The 24,704-nt window shown below is 47.1% G+C and overlaps 1 protein-coding gene across 1 annotated transcript in view; it reads left to right on the top strand.

Moving 5' to 3' along the window:
- The window catches only part of ADGRA1 (adhesion G protein-coupled receptor A1), a 310,443-nt gene that overhangs the window by 124,047 nt on the left and 161,692 nt on the right, over positions 1-24,704 (top strand). Inside the window, exon 7 of the mRNA XM_036734182.1 lies at positions 6,054-6,267. Coding sequence (XP_036590077.1) covers positions 6,054-6,267 — 214 coding nt within the window. The remainder of the gene's footprint in view (positions 1-6,053; positions 6,268-24,704) is intronic.

Below are 24,704 nucleotides of genomic sequence, written 5' to 3'. Positions count from 1 at the left end.
TTTTTTTCAATGAACAAGAATTCATTTTCTCTTCTGCTGCATTTCCCCAACTGCAAGAAGAGGAAGCCAACCCTAAATACACCCAGCCTTTCCCCAGGCTATGTCAAACAGGACATGTGTCCCTTGCATCGTGGGTCCCTCCCGTCTCTGGTCAGAGCTCCTGGTGGGTCACTGCTCAGCCCACGAGTCTTTCAGAGTTGCTTGTCTTGACAATGCCATCATCCTGGCATTAATTGTTTTCCTGGTTCTGCTTGCTTCACTCTGCACCACTCCATACAGGTCCTCTGAGTGTTCCCTGAAACCAGCCCTTTCATCATTTCTACAACATAATCCAGTCTTGTTCTATTCACCTGCCTACTTGATTCATCTCTGCCCCAATGAATGGGCACCCCCTTTGCATTCAGTTCTTTGGCCCCCCAAATGCCTAGCACATAGTGCATTTTATAAAGGCTTATTGGTTGTCTGTTTGACACAGAGGACTGCCTAAATATTTGTTCACATATAGGTCCTTTTCCTCTTTCTTTGATCTCTTTGGGGTGGAGGCCTAGTGGTGCACTCTTTCCCGAATGGCTCCACCAAGAGAAGGGTTGTTTCTCTCAGGCTGTTATCAACTCCAGGGGTCTCTGCCATCCCCTCCAGTTGTGCATGAAACTTCACTCCCATGGATCTTCCTATCTTTGGAAGCTCAGGGGGCTAAAACCTGGTCAATGTTGTCTTTGGATGCTCATTCCCCAAAGTGCAAGAAAGAATAAGAACTGGAGAAGAAGGTGGCATGTGCTCAGGGAACACATAGCATCCAGGTGGAGAAATGGGAGGGGCTCCTCCAGACCTCATAACAGCTCCTCCCTCAGTCTTCCTCAGTCAGGAGGAAAGCCAAGAGAGTCCCATGGATCCTTTTGTGCTGGCTCCAAAGGTGGCTGGGGCTACCTCATGGCAAAGGCCTCTGGGCCGCTATGGCCAGACCTGACTTTGAAAGTTCACCATGGTGGATTGGCAGCAGATTGGGCCTCATCAGCTAAGCTCCTCATTGCATGGGCCTTCTTTTTCTTGTCAATGACATGGCCAGGGATAGCATGCAGCCTGTCCCCTGCCTGGAGCCAAAGGAGGCTCTGCTTTCTCCTGGGTTTAGGCTATTCAAAGACCCAGGCTCATTGTCCCCCTGTGTCCAGGCTCTCCCCAACAGGCAATCTGTGATCACTCTCTCTTAGTCCCATGGTCAGGCTCTTTGCTCCCAGGCTCACTGAGCCCTCCTTGGACAGGCTGTCTCCACAGTGGCACTTTCCCTGGTGCTGTCAGCCTCCAGGGCTAAGTGTATACAGTTTCCTGCCTATTCCAGCCAGGAGAAAATGCTGTGTCAGGAAGTGCTTTTTGCTTCTCCTGCACAGCACTCATTTGGCTGCTGGCTGTCCATCTGTCTGTCTTTGTCTCTTCTCCTATTCCTGCCACTGTGACCCAGACATCAAGGTCTGCTCTAGGCCCTTCCCAGTCTGACCATCCCCCTCCCACGAGGGATGGTGTTCATGCCAGCTCTGGCTCCCCTATCTCTCTGCCAACCAGCCCAGAATCAGGGAGGCCACATCACCGGCCATTTCATGAGAAATAGGAACAAGGTAGGGAGTGAGGAAGGTAGATGACCTGTCAGGAGGTGCCTAGAGTGTTCTTCTGCCCTGGGTAGGGACTGGACATTGGGCTACATGCAGGTATTAAGCACCTGCTGCATACAGAGGTCTGTGAAGGACACACAGATTTTTAAAACAAACATGGTCCTCACCCTCAAGATAGCCACATCTAGTGGGAGGATGAGCCCCCAAGGCAGAGCTCTGGCAGGGACCTACCAAGTAAATTCAAGCCCAACCACCCTAAGGATTGGCTGAGGCATCAGCGGTGGGATGGGGATCCTGGCCCCAGTCAGCAGGCCCCAAGGCTCTACCTAGTCCAGCTCCTTCCCCTCACAGACAGGTAAAGTGAGGGTCAAGGAGAGTGACTTACTTGAGCCTCAGGGTCTGGGACTCCAGAGCCGAGGTTCTCCCCACTAACCCACCCTACCTTCCTCAGTCCTTCCTCTTTACCAATCTAAAGGGCATGAGGCAGCATTCCTTGTCGAGGCCATCTGCCCTCTATTGTGGCCAGCAGCCACCTAGAGCTTTCTGTGTCTTCTTTCCAAGGCTTCTGACCGTACACTCTGACCTCCTCTCTAGGAGGGGATGGGCTGGTCCCTTTATATCAGCACAATGGACAGCAGACCATCAGAGACATTGTGCTACAAGGATTGTTCCACCTTAACTGCTTCTCTTGTCCTAGCTGCTTTGGCTTTATTTTTGCAAATGGTTTTCAAGTTTGTGGAACTGAAATGATCAAATGTATCTTTTGACACAGTGGACAGAGGACTGGGCACAGAGTCAGAAGATGTGGGTCCAAGTCCTATCCCTAACACATGCCAGCTGTGTGACTCCAGAGTATAGGTATCCTGTGACCCTGGTATAGGTATCCACTGGGCCAAAGGCCCCCTTGGAAGAGGGTCTGAGGCAGACCACAGCTCATTGGGAAATGCTTAACAAAGTAGATAATGATACAATACAATGTAGATAATGTTCATTTGGTGTTTTCTAAGTCAATATATGGCTGCAAAGTTTGACACCATTAGCCAAGGCCACCCTTTAAGACTGAATTGTAAACATGGGCCTGAATTGGTAGAGAGGACTTCTGCCTGTCCCAGTCATCTCTGTCTCTGTTGGGTCAAAATCTCTTCTCCCTGGCAGAGTTTTACTAGAGACCTCTTTCCATCCTTCCTCCTTCCTCTTCTCTCTCTCTCACTTTCTCTCTCTTTCACTCTGTCTCTGTCTCTCCCTCCCCCTCTTTCCCTCCTTTCCTCCCTCCCTCTCTTTCTCTCTCTCACTCCATCTCTCCCTCTCTCCCCCCTCTCTGTTTCTGTCTTACTCTGTCTCTCTCCATCCTTCCCCACTGTCTTTCCACCCTCTCCCACTCTCTCTTTTGTATTTGTCTCTATGTCTCTCTCTCTGTCTCTCAATGATGTGACTTTTCATATTTAGTCCCCATATTCATGTTTAGTCTCTTGCTATGTCTGGAGTCAGATGTTGCTCTAAGCTTAATTTCTTCCAATGGCCTTTTAGGTTTTTCTGCAGCCTTTGCTGAAAAAGGGTACTTCCCCTGGTGTTGGTGCCCGCATGGCTACAGTTTGAGCCTGTTGAGTTTTCACCCACCCAATCTGTGCCCAGGATTGACTTTTCTGTCTTTAGTCACTATGAAATAATTTTGATGTACTTTGCTTTGTTAGCCCCAGGTGAATGGCCCAGTGACTGTGTCTCTAGCCCTTTGTTATTTTCAGGCAAGTAAAGAAAATGGGTTGATGCTCCTGTGCCCATGACCATCAGCTTCCCAAGTCTGCTGTTACTCACCTCAGCACCAAGTGGAGACTGGCTGCTAGGAAAGATCCAGGAGCTCCAAGTGATGCCCAGGACCCATAAATGCCAGGGTCATACTGACGAATGTTACAGATGAGGCTGATAGGAGCTGAGGAGCCCTTGGCAGGTGGGCTGGCCTGGGGTGCCCAGAGTCGGGGTGCCTGGCTATCCTGAAGCTTGGGGGTCCAAAGTGGCAAGTGAATGGTGACCAGCAAAGACAGAAAGAAGCTGAGCAGGACCCTACCCATGCCTACTTTGCCAAAAGTGAGTGGGTCTGATGGGCTCATCCGTGGAGCTTCCTCCGTTCCCTGTGTCTGGCCCTCAGTTGAAGTCTCCTCTTCCTGAGAGGCTCCTGCTTTTAGCCCGTCCAGCAGAGCCATATCTCTGGTAATTATTTAATCAATGAAGAATTTAGAGAGGTGCCTGGAGATAATTGTTTGCAATCACATCATGCTATGGGGAGAACAGGGTAGAGCTAAAAATAGTAGAACCTGCAGTTCCAGAGGGGCTCCAGACCCCCCTCCTGCTGCCTGGCTCTGTGGAGGGGAGGAAACCCTGGGCCTCCTACTGCTCTCACAGGGCCAAGCCTATTACCCAGGCAGAGGAGGGAGGGGGCTCAGGTGCCCTCTTGCTGTCCTTCCTTTTCCTCCCTGGGGTCAGACATTCACTCAAAGCCAGCTGAAGCCTGGAGGTCCTAATGCCCTCTCCCCAGACCCTCTGCCTGTGAAGAGCAGACATTTCTGGGGGCCCCACCCAGACCATGCCTGTGACATTCCTCTGGATGGAGGAAGCTGCCTCTGTGTCCCCAGGGAGCTGGTACAAGCTCTGGTCTATCTCTCCCAGCCCCAGGCATTAAGAACCACATGAGTTCCCAGGACTCTGAGGCATCACTAGAATTACCCATGAGCCTGGCACCATGGTCTCCTGCCAGAGCTGTGCATGCCATCATGGATTCTGAATGAAGTGGATGTGACATTGTTGAGCTGAGGCACTATGGATCAGACATCTCTCAGCCCTAACCAAAGTGGCCAGCAGGTGTGGGCCTTATGGGTTGTCTGCAGCTCCCAAGGTTGGACAGCACTTTGGACCTGCTTCCTTCCTGAGGCTCAAAGGCTCTCCAGGTCAAGGCACAGCATGAGCAGAGCAGAGCAATGGTGCTTGCTGCCTAGAGATGTGTCTTGGGGCATCCTGGTGCCAGGGTATCCCATTGGGCCCTCAGGCCTACCCGAAGATAGAGGTGGGGCTCCACACTCCCCCTGGCCTCTATGAACACTTGAATCAGGCACAGACCCTGAAGGAAGGCCTTCATCACAGTGGTCATCACTTTACAGCCCTGTGGACATCTAGGGATGACAGGGTGGGGGGATTGTCAGGGCCCTCTGGTCCACTTCTCATGTACTATAATGGGGGGTGTCATGGATCCTATTTTTAAGAGTGTGGATCCACAGAGTCATTTGAACCAAGGGGTAACCATCCCCTTGGGGTGAATCACAAGGAGCTGCTCACTCATCTGGGCTCCCTGAGGCTGCCCACTCCCGATAAAACCCCGCTGACGGCTCTCTTTACTACTCGCACTCCTTAGTGTGCCCTCCGTTCTGACTAATTGTTCCTACTCCCCACTGGGTGAGGTATCTCTGAGGGGGCAAGAAATTCTGCTGGCCAACAAGAGATGAAAAGTTATGCCCACTCAGACGTAAAGCTCCTGTCTCTCTTGCTTTTTGGCCATCTGAAGTCACAGCCTCGACTCTTCTCTACTTTGGCCTTGGCCCCTTAGGAGTGTGGCTCTCACCACCCCCAATTTTTTTTAACATTTTTATTTAAAGTTTTGAGTTCCAAATTCTATCCCTCCCTCCCCTCCCCCCTCCTTGAGATGATAAGCAATCATAGTTATACGCACACAATTCTGTAAAATATTTCCATATTAGTCATTTTATACAAGACTCAAATAAAAGAAAAAATGAAAGAAAGAAGGTCACAATAGCATGCTCCAGTCTGTATCCAATCATTATCAGTTCCTTCTCTGGAGGAGCATAGTCTGCTTCGTCCTGAGTCCTTTGGGATTGCTGAGGGGAGCTAAGTCATTCACAATTCTTCATCAAACAGTGTTGCTGTTACTGTGTACACTGTTCTCCTGGTTCTGCTCACTTCACTCTGCATCACTTTATGTAAGCCTTTGCAGGTTTTTCTGAAATCATCTTGCTTGTCATTTTTTATAGCACAATAACATTCCTTTACAATCACAGACCACTGCTTGTTCAGCCATTCCCCAATTGATGGCGTCTCACTTTTTAGAGCACTACCAGGGTTGTGGCTGATCCTCAGGTGGACAGTCACTGCTGATTTCCTCTAATCCACCAGTTTTTCACAGAATTTCTTTGTACCTTATAAAGAAGTATCCAGGTGCAGGCCCTTCTCTTACCTGTCCTTGATCTATGATTTCATCAGATAGGTGGAGTGGGGGCGGGGTGGGGATTCATCCATCAGGGATGTTCTGATCCACCTCTTCCTGCCTCTCCTGACTTCCTCCCCCACACACTTGGACCTTCAGAAGTTCAGCTAATTTTATTAAAAGGACAGTGTTTCCATAGCTAACAAGTCAGACAACTGACCATCCTGTCCCTCTCCCCACAGCTGGGCCACTAGAACTGCCACTTTTTCAGCTGATTCCGTCACAGAGCCAAGTGGTCTTCCACGGGGATCGCCTGCCATTCCAATGTACTGCCACCCTAGTTGACAACACAACACAGGCTCATTGGTACCACAATGGGCGATTGATTGAAACAGATGAAGCCCGGGGCATGTTTGTGAAGGAGAGCGTCATCCATGACTGCAGCCTGATCACCCGGTAAGGCCAGTGGTCAGGGGTCCAGGAGGCATCCTTTCTCTCCAACAGAAAAAGTCCAGTGGGTGAATATTTTGTCCACTAAGTGTGATGAGCAGATGTCAGAATCCTGTAAGGTCATGAGATGGTGAGGTGTGGATTGTCCAGGGAGCAGGTAATTTCTGACTCTCGTTCCTTTGGGCTACAGCAGCCTTGGGTGGGACCAACATCTACAGTGACAAAATACTCCTCTGCAGACAGGGTCCATGCAACCTCCAGCCGTATTCTGGGATACTCAGGAGTAGATGGCTCTTCCTGAGGTCAGAGTTCACTTAAATGGCATTCTGTACGTTCAGGGATTGGCCCCACCCTTAGAGGCGGCAGCAAATGATAAAGAGCCTTGTGTTTGACATACCTGGTTCTGTCCATGTTTATGATGGAATGAGACATTTACAAACCTGGGCAAAGGAAAAGCGATGAGGCCTACCTGTTTGGTCCTGAGTGAGTATTCGGAGTTTGATGCCAGAGCAGCGGTCAGCAGACAATCTGGAGACCAGAGAATGCAGAGAAGCTCACACTTCATTGACTCCAAGTACTGTCTCATATGGTTTACGCTTCTTTGCTTTCTTACGAATGAACATCTCTTAGCTGGGATAATCCTCCCTTTTCTAGGCCTACCAGGCATTCTTGCTGGCTCCCCAAATAATTCATGAATAAAAAAAAAACTTTTAAAAATTATTTTCTGGAAAGAAGGGAACACCTTCATTTTTAATTTATTTAATTTTCTAAATTATATCTTTGAGCAATTAATGAGCATAAAAGTTCTTGCTTTCTGTGAAAGAAGACATTTGCTGCCACACGGCTGAGTCTCCCAAGATTGTTTTGTTCCCAGCGTCCCTCTGGATAAGGTGCCCCATATACCATTTATTTCCATCAGCTGGAATGCAGATGTGCCTGATGCCTGAGCCTGTTCATTCACCAGCTCTAATCCGAGTCCAGACACAAATGGCTGGTGGCCAAGAGTCTCACCGCTATTAGTCTGGCGGAGCCCCTGGCACTGGTGCCAAGGTACTGATTTAGGGCTTGTTTGTTCCAGGACGAGGAAAAAAACCCACAAAAATCTGCTTCTCCTGCTGAGTTCCCTTTCCCAACACATTAAAATTCAGAGGCTGCCGAATTAATGTTACATGAGCAGGTTTTTACCACGTTAAACAACATTATCTTGTGATTGTAAAATCAAACTCCCGTGTGTGTGTGTGTGTGTGTGTATGTATGTATGTATGTGTGTGTGTGTGTGGTGTGTGCATGCGTGTGCCTCGGGGGAGGAGCAATGGTACATGCAGCTTATTAAACTTTGACTGAAGCTTCATTTAGACAATGTAAAGTCTAATCTGCACCTTTAGTTTCCCTCCTCAAGGCTTGTGAACAAATAAAAATTCCTTTTTCCAGTTCCAAACATAAGGCTGGCTGCTTTGTGCTGACCATCTGCTCTGTTCCATAGGGCACGTTGCCATAATGATATTGTCCATGAAGACCTGCTCATAGGTCCAGTGATAACTGAGGCCCCTCACACTTCAGATTTCTTCCCCCTGGGTCCCTGATGAGAGATTTTCCATCTCCTCTGGGCCCTGGGGGTAGAGGTGGGCTGGGGAGAGATTGCAAGCCCCTCCCTCACAAAGGAGCAGTTTCGGTCCTAAGGGAGCCTGATCTCTAAAAAAGGTCAAGCTTCTTCTTCATCCCCCAATCCCCCAGGGAAAAGCATTTCAATCTCAAGTTCTGCCCGTGTCTAGCATCTTCTTCCAAAGTATTGGGCTTATAGCCAAGAAGAACTGGGTTCAAATCATGCTTCTCATACTTAGCAGGTGTATTATCCTGAGCAGTTTCTCTTTCTAGGTCTCAGCTTCCTCATCGATGGCCTCTGTGCTCCCTCTATCCCTAAATCAATGACCCTGTGTTACAATGATGCTACAATTAAAAAGCTTCTAAGTGAGCAATGTAGACCAGTTTTGTTGCTGTTGTTGAGCTGTTTTGGTTGTGTCTGACCCTTCTTGGCCCTATTTGGGGTTTTCTTGGGGGAGATACTGGAGTGGTTTGCCACTTCCTTCTCCAGCTTGTTTTACAGATGAGGAAACTGAGGCAAACACAGCTAAGTAATTTGCCCAGGGTCATACAGCTAGTAAGCATCTGAGGCCAGATTTGGAGTTAAGAAGATGAGTCTTTCTTTTTCAAATTTTTAACATTTTTATCTAAAGTTTTGAGTTCCAAAATCTACTTCTCCCTTCCTTTCTCCCCTCTTCTCTCCCTGAGACAGTAAGCAATCAGATGGGCAATTATGTAAAACATTTCCATATTAGTCATTTTATATAAGACAACTCAAAAGAAAAAAAATGAAAGAAATTAAAAATAGCCTGCTTCAGTTTGTATTCAATCAGTATCAGTTCTTTTGTTGGAGGTGGATAGTCTGCTTCCTCATGGGTCCTTTGGGTTTATCTTGGATCATTGTATTGCTGAGAATAGCTAAGTCATTAACAGTTCCTGATAGTACATTATTGCTTTTCCTCCCTACAACATTCTGGTTCTGTTCACTTCATTTGCATCAGTTCATAAGTCTTTTCAGGTTTTTTTTTTTTTAAATCATCCTGCTTGTCATTTCTTATAACACAAGAATATCCTATTACAATCATAGACCACCACTTGTTTAGCCATTCCCCAACTGATGGGTATCCCTTTGATTTCCAATTTTTAGTCATCACAAAAATTTCTGCTAGAAATATTTTTGCACAAATGAGTCCTCTCTCTCTCTGTCTCTCTCTCTTGGGTGTCTTTGGGATATAGACCTAGCAGCACTATTGCTGGATCAAAAGGTGTGCACAGTTTCATAGTCCTTTGGGCATGGTTCCAAATTGCTCTCCAGAATGGTTGGATCAGTTCACAACTCCATCAACAGCACATTAGTGTCCCAATTTTCCCATATCCTCTCCAACACCCAACATTTTCCTTTTTTTGTCATATTCACCAATCTGATAGGTGTGTAGTGATACCTCAGAGTTTCATTTCTCTGATCAATAGTGAATTAGAGCATTTTTTTCATTAACTATAGATAGCTTTGATTTCTTCATCTGAAACCTGTCTATTCATATCCTTTAGCCATTTTTCAATTGGAAAATGACTTATATTTCTATAAATTTGACTCAGAGTGTATTTGAGAAAATGAATCTTTCTAACTCCTGGCTTGGAACTGTATGGACTGTACCACCTAGTTGCCCACCAGATATAGGACAGCTATTTATTTCCTCCACCTCAAAGGAATTTTTAAAAACCAAAATACTCATAAACATGGGTTGACTATGACTTAAAATAGTAAACAGTAACTCATAACTCCTACTTTACTCTCCCAGAAGACTGATGTGTGAAACCTCAAAATATGGACCAAGCAGTTTTCAGGACTCCTTACCTTCACCTTGATTCTGAACTATCTGAATAACTCCTCCAAGGCTTGTGTATTCTAGTCACCCAGAACACTATTTGGAGTCATTGTCCCATTGTTGGTCTTTTTCTCCCAGAAGGGGGTAGTTGTAGAAAGCTTTTGCTGCTGATGACCCACTTTGGTTGGGGACTCTAGGAACTTCCAAACTCCTGATACAGCCATTCCTCAAAAGCCTGTCTCTCATGATCATTGATAACTCAAGTTCTCTGGGAAGGAAACATTAAGTGGGAAAGGCAGCAAGGGCCTTGAAATCTAGTCTAAGTTTACTGAAGGGCACATACCTGCTCTCACTACCATGGGTGAGCAGACACAGAAACTGGGGATGGGAGGGGGAGAGAGGGAAGGGATCCTGCCATAATCACAGGAGACCCAAAAGAAAGACTCAGATGGGGGAGAAGGAGGGTAGCCCCTCCTTTTAAGTTCTGAGCAAACCATCCTTCCTAGCTTAGGGAGGGAGGCAGCTTCTTCTCGTTGTTGCCCTCATGGAGACCAAGGCACTGATCGGTCCTCTCCACATACTTCAGTGCTGAGAATATATGTATTGGGCAGTGGCCAAGGGAGCTCACTTAGCCCAGCTCCATGTATGCTTCATGGTGCCTGAGCAGATGGGGACAGTGAGGAAATGGGGGAGGAGAGCAGACCTGATCACGGCCCCCCCTCCCCACACACACCCACACAACAGTTGCCAGAGCAGCGGTCACCAGACAATCTGGAGACCAGAGAATGCAGAGAAGCTCACAGGCATTGGCCTGTATGTGGATTCACAGGTATTTGTTTCTAGGTAACATAGGTGAGCTGTGGAGCCAGACTTGGTAAATTCCCATCACAGTCTCTTTGGCCAGGGACAATACTGTGACAGCATTTCTGACCATTGTGACCCTTTTACCAGTTAACATTGCTAGACCTTCGCTGTCAATCAGCTTAACAAACCCATTTATTGTGTAAATTAATGGTGCCTCAGTTGATTTATCCACTTTCACAGACACGTTGTCCTTTCAGATTCCTGTACTTACAGGGCTCCCTCTTTGGCCTTCCAAAGAACCCAATTTATTAAGAGTCTGATTGGTTCAGAAAGATTAATCTCCAACCATAAAGGAGAATTTGGAGGAGAATTCTCAATGGTGTTTTTGGTGCAAAGCAAAGGAATGGTGAATTCTGTGTACAAACCCACATCATGATTCCTGCATTATCACTGCACTGATGACTGGAAATTGGAGGCTTATTCCACTCGAGTCTCAATGCCCCAGTTGGGACATTGACATACAGGAAAAGGGACCAAGTTCAGCCTGAGCTTAAGCTGGTACCACAATTGCAGGCAGGATAGAAGGAGTCCGTGGGTGCAAACTACCATGCCTGGAGGCACAAATGGTGTTCTGTCATTGTGTCCAGGGGCTCAAGGAAGGAGACTGGATTGTAACACTTGGTACATGAATTGTGCCAAGGAAGAAAGGGCAGAGACTTTGGTGTAGAGCCATTCAATTGGAGGTTGGACTTGTTGCCATCCAAAGTCATCTTCAAAGTCTGTGGAAGCAGACTGCCCTTGGGTGTGAAGCCACCTCTGAGACTGAGCCTCGTCTGCTGCCATGAGGAGCCATCATCAGACAGTATCATTTAGATTGACTCCCCGCATCCCCAGATGGGCATGGTACTGGGGCATCATTTGTATGTTGTGTGCAGATGTTTCATAAACAGCCATGAAACCTTTCCTGCCAATCATTACCATCCTTGAAGAATGACCCAGGAAGAACCTAGTTGGAAATGAAACTCCTAGACATGAGTATAGGAAGTGCCTCCTTTCCAGTGTTTAATCAATCACTGATCTCTATCCTGGGCATTGCACCAACATGATCATAACAGATCACCACCATGATGGCTCCATATATGGCAGGGGCTGGGGTAGGGAGGGGTGGAGAGACAGAAAGAGAAGAACAAAGAGACTGAGGCAGAGACTGGGGAAACAGAGAAAGCAAGACTGGGACAGAAAGAAGAAGAGGCAGAGATGGAGAGAGTGAGGGAGAAAGAGACAGAGAAAGAGAGAGCTCAGATCAGGTTCTGCATGGAAGTTGTGCCTGATCTGAGACTTTGTTGGTGGAGGCTTTGGGGATGCAGGTGGGGCTTTTCTTATTGCTACCTATCCAAGGCCAGGGCTTTGGAAGAGAAGGGATGTTGGAGGAAGTGAACAGCTGTTTTAGAAGATGCTCAGTTATGACAGGAATTAAACGTTTGGAAATATCACAATATCAAAAGGGTAGGCTTCTGGCCTGGGAAGGGATGTGCCTCACAAAGAGCATTTCCCCCTCCCCCTGGAATTTAGCAAATCTAAGGTTAGATTTCCAAAGGGCAAATGGGAGAGAGAAAACTGCCCATGGTGGTCTTACCAGCTAGGTCCAAGAGCCAGTATTCACAATACAGGAGGAAGACAAACATTCAAGGTCCTGAGATATTTCCAGGAGACAAATCCAAAAAAGGATTAGCTCACGTGACTGTCCACAACACAGTCAATGAGACAGCCTTCCTCCAGGAGGCTGGTCTTGCCTTGAACCCACCACTTAGAGCTGGCCAGATCGGCTTGGACTGGCAGGAACATGGGCCTAGCTCATAAGGAGCCAGGGCCAGGGTGTGGGGGATCCAGCTGCAACCAGGGCACTTCCTTACATCTCAGAGACAGGCAGACTCCAGGTTGGGATTAGATTTATTTTTTCATTGATGGTGTACTCTAGACTTAACAAGTAATGGAAAAATGTTAGTAATGCAAATTAAACCTGAAAGCATACTGTGTACATGTCTTACTTTTGGAAAGCCTGTTGTTAAACAATTTCCAGCACACTTCTGCAGGGAGGTAAAGAGGGAGGGGTGGAGTAGATACTTGAAGCAGGTCACTTAATGAGGAAATCCAGGAAAGGGCTTTCAGAGAGAGGCCATGTGGCTGCCAAGCAACACAGGCAGAAAGAGGCATCACTGTCACCATGGGGTAGAAAGAGGAAGGTTGGCAATAGATCACTCTCCAATGGTGGAGGTGGGAAATGAAGGAGGGACAGGTGACTCTGGAACTCCTGGAGCTCTGTCTCTTCCAAAGCACAGTGTGAAGAATGTCCTTATTCGGGGAATGCTCTCTGGGGTCAGATTATCACCTACCAGGCTGGGGCTGTGGCCTCAGGGGCTGTGGCCAGGACATCCTGGAGATGAAAGCTGTGTCTTCTCTGTTCCACACACACCCTAAATTATAGAAGAGTAAGTGTCAGTGTGTTCAGAGAAGGTAGCCCATGGGCTAGAATTTTCCAAGGAAACCATCCCAGGTGGGTTGGGAAGCTCTCAGGAGGGAAATTTTGGGTACCTAAAGAGAAACAATCCTGACACAGAGACACCCTAGGGTGGATGGATGAAGACAGAATTAAGAAGCCAGCTTCCATGTTAAAAGACGGCACCTGCGACCTCTACAACTCACGGCTGAGAGAGTGGCCAGGCCAAGTCCAGCCACCTTGCATCCCTCTAAACAGTAAAATATGCACCAAAAAGAAGTAAAATAGAAATGAGAAAAAGAGAAAATATAGGTATTTTTAAAGGGAAAAAACCCTATGACAAAGAGAGTTGAGAGACTGAACAATTGAGCAAATAAAAGACTCCCCAATGCAAAAGAGAGTCCTTGGGTGGGTGGTAAGGGAGCAGAAAATCCCCTGAAGAAGAGCCTCAGTTCTATCACTATCTGCCCTGGTGCCCCAGAAATGGGTTTTGGGTCACAGCAGCTGCCCCAGCATGTCTGAGAAGCTCCAGGAAAGAAACAGAGGCCAGCCTAGCCAACACGATTAGGGCCCTTAAAGACAATTTCAAAGAGAATCAATGGGATGTTTTGAAAAAACAAAGGAAAAAAGAATGGCATTTTCCCCAAATGGCATTTTCTATAAAGCTGAGCCCAGTCTCTGAAGTACTCCGAGGGCTCTGGATTTCATCCATTTGGGAGTGCTCCCCAAAGCTGCCAGTCTCAATGTCAGCCTGCTCAGCCTGGTGACTCCAGAAAGTCCTCTCCTATATTCTCACTCAAAGAGAGATGAGTTTAATCGACAATGAGATGGGGCAGGAAAGCAGAGGTCCTTAGGAGACCAAAGGATAGGTCTTTAAGAACTTTAAAAACAGTAAGCCAATCCCTATGTCACCAGTCAATCAACAAGAGTTTATTTAGATTTTTTATCTTGGGCTTAAGTGCTGAAAGAGCAGTACATGGCAGAAACCAAAAGGAGGCTTGTTTATGAAACCATGAATTTCCATTGTATTGATGTGGCTTGCTTATCTTTTTTAAGCACATAATGATTTCAACATGTTATTTTCAAATTTATGGTTAGGCTTGTTTGTGCTTCCTTCTGAACCTCTGGGGATTTTTACACTGTTTCAATGGCCCTCTTTTGGGGGTATCATTATTATTAGTTCTCTTCACTCTCTTACCTCCCCCCTTCCCAATTAACAGGAAGAAAGCAAAATAACCTTGTACTGAACATAGTCAAGGAAGACAAACCCATATAGTCTGTCCAAGATTGTATGTCTCTGCCCCTAGTGTCCATCCCCTCTATCTCAGGATGTGGGTAACCTGCTGCATCATGGGATCTTTGGAGACATGGTTGGTCATTGCATGGGTCAGAGGCCTTAAGTCATTCAGAGTTATTTGTCCTTCCAGTGCTGTCTTTGCATAAATTATTCTCTTTAGTCATTTCTAATACCAGGGTAATATTCCATTACATTCATATGCTATAGTTGGCTTGGCCATCCCCCAGTAGTCTGAGGAAATCTAAGTCACCCCCTTAGAATAGAAACCTTTTCTTTCCCTCTGTTTAATCCTCCCTTCAGGAGCAGAAATACATTCTACTTTGGGCTATTTTCTCCCCAGTATTATCCTCCTTCTCTACACTAACCCCATCCCTACCAGTTTCCCTATTGAGTCTGACATATTTCTATGCAACAAATGTGTGTGTTCAGTAGTCATTTATGCATTTCAAACAATCTCCCTTTCTCCCTCCCCCCCCTCTCTCTCTCCATATATATATATATATATATATATATATATATATATGTATGTGTGTACGTGTATGTATATGTATATATGTATGTATATGTGTGTTTATGTATATATACCCTAAATGCTAGCTAAATGTGTGTGTATACTTCTCCATTTGTACACTCTTCTCATGTACGCCTAATTGTGAGTAGTAAACTCCATTCCTTCTGCCTCCCTCCAACAACTTCATCCATTTACCTTCTCCCCTCCCCTTTAAACCCTCAGAATAGAATCAACTCACCCCGGCTCTCCAGCCAGGACCTCTACTTTTCTTGTTTAACTTCTTCAATATCCTTTGAAGCCATTTAAGGCTCTGAAGGAAGAATGGTATCTTCTCTCCTTGTTAAAATGTTAGCACTACATCATTCTACAGGTCTTTGCAATGGGTCAAAATAAATGTACCTTTCTGGGTTTCTCTGGACTCCTGTGTTTGTGTTTCAAAGTTTTTGCCCATCTCTGATCTTTTCATCAAAAATGCCTGAAAGTTTTCTGTTCTGTTAAAGATCCATATTTCCCTCTGTGTGGTTGCATTCACCTTTTCAGGGCAAGTGATTCTTGGTTGTAACCTTGTGTCTTTTGCATTTTGGGAGACTGTAATTCAATGTATCTGATTTCTGGTGGAAGTTGCTAGGTTTTATGGGATCCTGACTGTAGTTCCTTGGTGGCTGAATTGCTATTTTTTGGATGCGTGTTGCATTGAGAGCTCTGGATTTTAGCTATAACATTCCTGTGACTTTGCCTTTGGGTGGTCTTTTCAAGGGGGATGGGTAGAGTCTTTTTTTCCACTTTATCTTCTGGTTTTGATACATCTGGGAAGTTTTCATTTTTTATTTATTGAAGTGTCTAAGTTTTCTTTTTTTAATCATGGTTAGATTTCTTACATTTTCCCTTTTTTCCATCTTTTCATTTTGTTCTAATATTTCTTGTTATCTCATAGAGTCATTCATTTCTATTTGCTCTATTCTAATTTTTAAGGGGTTCATTTTCTTGGGACAGTTTCTCTTCTAAAGTTTTTATTTGCCTTCCAATTCTTTCCTACAGAGCTTTTACTTTTTCAAAAGTCCCTGTTTTATTTCTTCTAGACATTCATTTAGTCCTTATAGAAAATCCATTTTCCTCCATTGGAGTCTCTGCTTCCTTATCTGGGGGGAATCTCTATTTCTATAATAATTTTATATTGGTAAGTGTTTTCTGTGATTTACTCATCTCTTCAGCTTTAGTTCCTGACTCAGGGCTCTGTAGCAAGGCCAGACTTCTATGCCTACTATGTTTTTCAGTGGGATGATAGCACCTCTTGGCCTTGATATGTCCAGGGAGCTGTCTGCTATTCTGGCTCTCTGAAGAGAGAGTGGCTACCAACTAGAATAATACATATCTACTCCCTTGAATATTATGAGTCTGAGGGACATAGTTTTTAGGTTCAAGCTAAACTCCTGATCGCTGTTTCTTAACAGGGAAAAGAATCCCTAAGCTCTATGGCCAAGCCTTGGTTCCCTTCCTGACAAATACCAGTTCTACAATCAACACACATAGCAAATAGGAAATAAACCTATCTATCCAAGTCAGAAATCAGAAAACATATACATATATATCGGAAGTTCTCCCATTGGGAGCAAAGTAACTCAGTTGCACCAAGAGGGAGAGTCCCAAATCTCACCCAAAGGGAAATTCCCAGAAGTCTTTAGTGTAACAAGCAGGGGACAGGGACATGATGCAGACTTCCACCTCCTCTCCTGGCAGTGTCTTCCCAGAATCTCTCTCTCACTTTAGCAGCAGCCTGGGGGATTGGTATTTTTTAATTTTTTCTCTCAAAGATGGAAGGCAGGAAAACCTGGAGAGGCCAAAGAGACCAAAGAAATCAATCTCTCTTCTCTCAGGCTTCCACCAGCTCCATCCTGCCCCTCATGCAAATTAAGAGCATTGTTCCCTTCCAATGAAGAGATTCCTGCACCCACAGGCTTTGGGGCTCCAGCTATCTGCTGAAAGGATCGATTCACTTTCTCTATCCCAATGTTTGCCTGTGCTGTAATTGACTTTGCTGGAGGACCCTTCTCCTGTTGCCTCAGGACTTTGGGGTACTTTTTGAGTGGTTCTGGGGTGAAAGAAGTTATTACTATTTTCATTGGCTTTCTTCATCACTGTTTGGGCTGATGTGAACTTCAGGGTTTTGCTGGGGAAGGGAGATGGGGGCTCAGGGCTCTGCCTGAATGAGAGGTAGATACCTTGGGTAGGGGTCCAAACAATTAAGCATTTATTAAGTGTCTGCTGCTGACAAGGAACCTGTGTTTTATTAGGGGATATCATATGCACATATAAAATATAAAAAATAATAAATATAAGCTATATACTTACAAGGTAATTTAGAAGGGGAGACACAATTAGCAGGAATGGGAAGATGGGGAAGATCAATTAGTCAGTTAACCAGCAGTTATTAAATGTGTATTATGAGCCCTGTACTGTGCTAAGTGCTGGGGACAGAAAGGCCAAGAAGCCATCCTTCCCTTCAAGGAGCATACAGTCAGCTTTGCTCTAAGGCTGGGCTTTTGTTTCAAGATGACTGATTTACTAGGGAGCAGTCTGAACACAGGGCCAATCTTGTATTAGCTCATGCATGGGAGGGCCAGCTGGGCAGTGAGCTAAACCACACCTGCTGTTCTTCACACGCCACCCTCAATCTCTCAGCAAAGTGCCTTTACATGAGCTGTCTCCCGCACTTGGCATCCATTCCCTCCTCAGCTCCACCTCTTAGAAGCCCTTCAGAACTCAGCTCCAGCACTACATTGTGCAGCCAGCCTCTCCTCATTAGAATGTGGTCACATCTACTCTGAGTCAACCTTCTAAAAAGCACCACACTAAATAAAAACCCCAGGGTTTATGGGAAAGACAGGGCTAGGTACGTAACACTCAAGGACTTCATCGGTGACACATTAAAACAAAGCCAGGAATCTAGTAACAATAGAAGCGCAGTTTTATGCAAGTTAAATGATTGAGAAATATATAAATAAATATACAATAAATAGAGGCAGTGTCCATGACCTATGGATGATGGGCAGGGAGAGTGGAGTCTGCATCAGAAGCTATAGAACAAACATGGCACTTTACTTTGCCAAAGGCCTGACGTCTGCTTGTAGAAGTGGGTGGTAGAAGGGCTACAGCTTGTGACTGACTGGAGGAAAAGAAGGTGGGATCTGTGAAACAGTCAGGGAGGAGCAGTGACAGCTGCGGGGTGGGGCTCATTGCCTCTGGACTATGCAATCCGGCAGGACCTGTGCTGAGTGGCTTCAGTCATGTCAGACTCTTTGTGACCCCATTTGGAGTTTTCTGGGCAAAAATACTGCAGTGGCTTGCCGTTTCCTTCTCTGGCTCATTTTACAAATGAGGACAATAAAGTAACAGGGTTAAATGACTTGCCCATGGTCTTACAGCTAGGAACTATCTGAGGCCAGATTTGAACCCAGGAAGATGAGTCTTCCTGACACTAGGCCTCTGCACTATGGCGCCTCCCTAGCAGCCAGATTATAGAATACAGGAAAGTCAGTAATATGTAATATGGCCGGAAAGGTCAGCAGAAGCCAGGTTTGGAAGAATTTTAACTGGCAACAGAGGTGTTTACATGATCCTAGGAGCAAAAGGGAGTCATTTGAGTTTATTGAGTAGGAAATCAAATTGATAACTCAGGGCCTCCAAACAGCCTCCAGGAGACAAGAGGGCCACTGCAAGGACAAAGAGCCCACTTGCTAGGCTTCCCCCTGGAGGAAGAAGTGACTTGATCTTTCTAGAACTCTAAGGCTTCACAGGTGGAAGTCATCCAACCCAGAAGACAGTGTGTGGAAGAAGAGCAGGGGAGACCCTCAACCTGACCCATACCTGGGCTGGCAAAGGAGGAGAAAAGGCTGTTATCAATTAGAAGTCTCCCCTTGTCTGAGGGGAGTCTGAGGAAAACGAAGAGCAGGATGTGCTCACCACAAAAAAGTGGACCAGAAACATCAAGAGCATGGCCATTAGATAGTGAGCGTCTCAAAGGTGGGACTGCCTTCTTTCTCTTGTGGTATCCCCAGCACTCAGCTCAGTGCCTGGCAATAGTTGGTACCTAATCGATATTCATTGGCTGACTGACAGGGCAGGACCATGAAGAGAGCTTTCAAGGACCAAAGTTGAAACCTAATCACTGCTTCTGACTCCCTTTGTGTCCTGGGAACCTCCTTCGATCTTTCTGTGCCTCATCTGTAAAGTAATGCTTAACTGTCCAGCCAGATTTTCCATTGACTCCAAATCCACCTATCTGCATCGCCATCTAGCCAATGTCTCTCCATCTCTTCCACAGAAAAGAATGTGAAAAGCTCGGCCAAATGCTTTTCTGAAATCTGGATAAATTCTATCTACTGAGCTTCCCTGTCTTTCCAAAAATGGAAATAAGGAGAAGCTGACATGACCCATTCTTGGTGGATGCAGCAATGAAGCTGGGGTTTGTGATTCCTTCCGATAAGCCATCCCACTGACAAGAGCCTCTAGAATTTTGTCAGGAAGTGGGATCAAGAGCACTGACCTGCAGTTTACAGATTCTGCTCATCTGAAGAAGGTGAGGGTGGCTGATTGTGATACTGAGAGAGAAAGACCTTGGCAGCCCTTATTTTCCAACTTTGCCCTCCAGGAAATGGGCTTGTGGTATTAGCCGAGAGTCCTCTAGGGCAAGGCTGAGAGGGGTACTCTGGGAAGCCTTGGGTCTCTGTATTCTATTACCATCCACCTTCTGTGTTCAGTCGAGAATGCCTGAACAGCAAACACACCCAGTGTTGATCAAATGAGATAATGTTTGTAACACACTCAGCAAGTGCCTGGCACATAGTAGGTGCTTAATAAATGCTTACTCCCTTTCTTCCAAAGGCCAGTGCCCTTCATAGGGACAGGGCATCACAGGAGTGGTTTTCATTGATTTTTCAGTAAGTGACACTGCCAGTGATTTTTCTTCAATTGGAGACTTTACTTTGCATTGTGTCGGGGTCAGGAAAGGGATGCTCCTCCCAGGATACATCTGCACAAAACTGCTGATGTCGGAGCTTCATGATTCCCACAGTGTAGAGGGAAGAACACCAATTTTGCAGCTAGGGAACTTGTTTGAGAAGAATGGTCCAGTCATCAACTGATGGCGAGACTTTGGAATGTCCTTTACCCTCTCTGTACCTCAGTTTCCTCATCTGTAAAGTGAGAGTGTTGGACCCTTCTAGGCTTCATCTTCACTGATGACCAGGCAGTTCTTGGCTCTGTATCTTCATGTGACCACTTGGGGCCTTGATCTTTTCATCCATAAAATGAAACGATCTTCTCCAGATCCAGAGCTGGGATCCCACGATTCTGGACATCCCTGAGTCCAACACCTTATTAACCAGAAAATCTCCATGAACCAGAACACCGCATCATCTGCCCAGGCCAGGTGAGGGTTTACTTTCTATCCGATAGACTGAACTCAGTCTGAAGGCTGGTGCCATATGAGGAGCAGAGAAATGCATCCCCGTAAACAGACATGCCCCCTGGAAGTGACAGAAATGTCAGCTGGCAGCTGAGCATCCTTGAAGGTCAGAGCTGGAAGGGGCTGGATCTGCCCATTCCCAAAGCTGGGATCTTGTCATCCTTGTTCAATTCTCCCAATGCCCCATCTGACCAGTGTGGATGGTGAGCTTAAGAGTGAGGAAAGGACTAGCCCAAGGCCACCCACTAAGTTCTGTCCTGAGCTGGGATTGGAAGGCAGGGCTGCCACACCCAGCCTTGTGCTCCCCCGCCCTTGCGGGGCAGGGAGGTTCTCCCGGCTCCCAACCCCAGCCCTCCCCCACCCCCACACCTAACCACACCCTTCTATCACCTCCTAGGGTAACCGAGGTGTCTGGTCAGTTCCTCCTCACCTCCTCTCAGCCAGTAGGAAAGAAAAGCGGGATTCCTGCTGCTCGCACTGTTTGTTATAAATGCGTTTTCTCATAGACAGATCCATCCGCCCTGGCCAGTGATTATCGCAGAAGCCCTGCCCCAGAGAGGGGCCGGGGGCCCAGAAGAGATGCTTTGAGGTCCCCTAGATTCGGCCAGGAGGCCACGGTGGCAGCACCAGGGTATATGGGCTGGCGCCGGAAACGTTGGCCTGCAGGTGACTCAAGCCAGGGTTCGTCCATCTGGCACTGTCTGCCGAGTGCTGACCTGCCACCCAGTCCTGGCTCCTCCACCTGCTCACTCGGGGGCTCTGGGACCTGAGGACAGCTCTGTCCTTGACATGTCTGATGCTTGGAAGCCAACATGGTGAGAAACTGGCCCCAGGGTCCCCAAGAAGGGATTTCTCTCCTCCTCCATTTCCACCCTGCCAGCACTTTCAGGATGACACCAACCCTGCCTTAGCAGCAATGAGGATTTGTTGTTGTCTTATCCAGGCCTCTACAAATAAGATGGATGCTCACTGCATTTAGGCAGTGCCATAGTGCATGGAGTGAAGGGCCTGGAAGATCTGAGTTCACATCCAGCCTCAGACACTTCCTAGCTGTGTGACCCTGGGCAAGTCCCTTAACTTCTGTTTGCCTCAGGGCTCTCATCTGTAAAATGAGCTGGAGAAGGAAATAACAGATCATGGGGTCATGAAGAGTCAGATGTGACTGAACAAAAGCATCACCCATTTGGACTCTGAAGACTGATACCTAGGTTCTGATTCAATGACTCCCTGCCGGTAGGACCTTGGGCCAGTTGCTGGATCTCTGGGCCTCTGTTTCCTCAGTTGTGAAGGGAGGTAGCTGGATCTGATGGAGTATAGGCACCTCCCACTTCTACATTCTACCATCCTCTGACCCTCTGAAGGGCACAGCTCTTCTGGAAGGAGGGAGAATCTCTGGGGGGCTAGGTGATTTCACATGTTGTGGCCTCTATTGATTAGTTTGGATGAAGTGGGCCCCCCCTTTTTTTGCTAAAAGGGGATGGCTGTATGAGACCGGAAGGGGAAAAGCATATTCCAAGAAGTATAGGTCATGTGAAAAACAAGATAGCAATGACATGGTATTTTTTTAAAATGGGCCTTTGTTTCCGGGAGAATAATCCAGGCACCAAAAGCCCAGCACAATTTTCAAAGGTGCTGCAGCTCACTGGAACCCCTGCTTGGCCCTCCTTCCATTGCTCCCACCAATCTGCCCTCATTCAGGGGTGTGGCAGTTAGGCGGACTCTGGGGGTCCTCCCAAGGGCACTGGGGAGGCTCATGAAGGGTACAAGTCAATGACCATTTATTAGCAATGAAGAATTGCTCCAGAGGCTGAGAGGTCCCATAAGGAAGCATGGCTGGTCATGGACAGGTTAGACAGGCAAGGGCAGAGATTGGGATTCACTGGGGGAGGTCTCAGATCTGATCTGCCAAGGCATCCCAGCCCTACTGGCCTGGCTTTAGTTTAGAAATAAGATGTGATCTAGGAGCCCTCTTTTTTCTGATTCAGCCTTTTCATTCTCACGTGCTTAGCTTGAGGTTTATGGAGAACACCAGTGATTTTACCTGTAGCTTGGGTGACCTTCTGTTTCCAGTGGTTTAAAACATCTGAACTCTAAATTGGACAAATGATTTCAGCTGAAAATTAATTAGCATGGTGAATGTACTCTGAGCATGGTATTTTTCTTCCCCAGCCTAGTCCCAAGGGCACGTAATCAAATGAGCAGGAATCGTCATAGGGAGATTAAGGCTTCTCCTGAATCAGCAGGGAAATTTTGTATTGAAAACTCCTTTGGTACAGTTCTGACACTGGCCCCATGAAGTTCACCAGGATGGTTTTGTTTGGGAGACGGAGCCTTGCTTCTAGAAACCAAAATAACGTTTTTCCAACACCACGTTTTTGGCAAAGGTGCCGCCTACACTGAACCAATCAAATTTCTAAAGCAATGTTGCAGAATAAACTCCATTAAATAGCTGACATTTATGTTGCTTTGAAATTCACAGGACACTTTACATACATTATCTCATTTGATAATGTGTTGGTAATGAATATGCTATTTCCTGAATTTTGAAATGATGGGGTGAATTGTGATGAGAACTTCAGGTCCTCTCAAGTGAAAACGACTTTGGGTTCAGGCAGCGTCCCCCACCCTGTCTTCTTGGTCTCTGGATCCTCCATCTTCAATGAACTTCATTATCTCAGCATTTCTGCCTGTCACCCACTGGAACCCTGACTCTGATGGGGGTCCACTGAGGAGTGGGAAGCAGAGACAGATGAGTGAGAAGTGAATGGCCCGGGGATGGAGGGTGGAGAAACCTGGTGCTATTCCAGGGGGCCACCAGGTTTGCATCTCAGATAGCTGGTACTCCAAGACCCAAGCACAGAGCTTTTTCTTACAATGCCAAGAGAACTAAATGGTCTAATGAAAGATCCTGGGCTCCTCCCAAGGTAACCCTCACTCATGTACCCCTATGTCCTTGGATTCTCCTCTGAGCAGCCTCAATCAATCATGAAGCCAGGTAGCCAGTGGGCCAGGCCATTTTATCATGGGAAAATGAAAGGCAGGTGATGAGAAGCTGGGCACCAGGTCTGCTCATGCCCCTCTGAAAGGGGCCCTGGGACTCTGGGCATCACAGAAGCAGCAGAGGCTGGTACTTATGCCAGGCTGTCAGGCTTGTTTCCACATCCCCTGCTTGGCTCCCTCCACCCCTCAGCTGCAGACTGGGACACCCACATTAAGGTGGCGTGGTATTGGCATGGAAGCTGGGATGAAGATGGAGATAGACTGTGACAAGGAGTTCAGTTGTTTCTGCTGGTGAAGAGCTGAAGCAGCCACCAGGCAACCAGGACATTAGGGCTGGTTCCCACAGAAATTGACTTTGCTCTTCAAGGACCATCAGAGCCCTAGCAAGACCAAATGAAGCTCATACCCAGAGCACCAGAACCACCCACTTCCACCCCAGCCCCAAGACTCAAAGGGCAGGGCTCCAGGGGACCTGCGGGGCTGGAGGAAACAGGAGAGAGGTTTGGGATGGGACTGGATGCCTGCAGGACCAGGGAGGGCCCTGGGCTGCCCAGATGCATCCCCCCCCCACACACAGACTCTTATCCTCTCCTTTGTGTGACCTATCCGGCATCCCTGAGAGGCAGACATTCCTGGCTGCTTACCTTGGTCCAGCCTAGTGTTCAGAGCCCACCAGTCCCTTGGGTCCCAGGCTCCTGTGCCCCACTCAGGGTGCTTCTGGCTTTAGCATTGACTCCCCTCCCCTCTCCCCTCACTGCATGTCCACCCACGGGTCACCTGAGCTTTGGAAGAGTTTATTGGCAAAGAAGGAATAAAGTTACAAGGCATGCGAGTGCGTGAGCACGCGCGCGCGCGCGTGCACACACACACACACACACACACACACACACACACACACACCTTTATTCTTTATCCAGGGGAGTCTAGGACCAGAAGGAATGGAAGGAGGGGTTGGGGTGAATGGACTCAAAGAATGAGACACAGATAGACGTAGAGACAGAGACAGGCCTGGGGATGGAGACAGAGTCAGAAATAACTGAGCTAAATCTGACCAAGAGAAGAAGGTGAAAACCAATCGAGTTTGAGATGCAGTGGCTTCTTCCTTAGTGCACACCATGCTCTCCATCCAGTGGGGAGCTCTGAAGCTGTTTTCCTGGGTCCTCCCAGGGCTGGCTGTCAGTCATGTCCAGACCTTTGTGTCATGCCATACTCTGTCCTTTGGCTCAGGGCTGTAGCCTGAGGAAGTAAGTATCCGGGAGAAGAATGGGCCCACAGCCATGCATGTCCCCAGCACTGCTAACAAGTGGCCATGGGCCCATCTAAAGAAGGCCAGCAAGTGACCAAGAAGACTGGTATGACCAGGGTCAAAGGAGGCCTGGGTGGTGCTCAAAGCCAGCCCTCACTAGAACCAGGGTGCTCAGCTCCATGCTTATCCTGAGAATTGGGGGGAGGGGAAACACAGA

The sequence above is a fragment of the Trichosurus vulpecula genome, chromosome 8, assembly GCF_011100635.1.
Source record: "Trichosurus vulpecula isolate mTriVul1 chromosome 8, mTriVul1.pri, whole genome shotgun sequence".
Classification (NCBI taxonomy): domain Eukaryota; kingdom Metazoa; phylum Chordata; class Mammalia; order Diprotodontia; family Phalangeridae; genus Trichosurus; species Trichosurus vulpecula.
The sequence above is the reverse complement of the archived record's forward strand: the minus strand, read 5'-3'. Positions and strand labels throughout refer to the sequence as shown.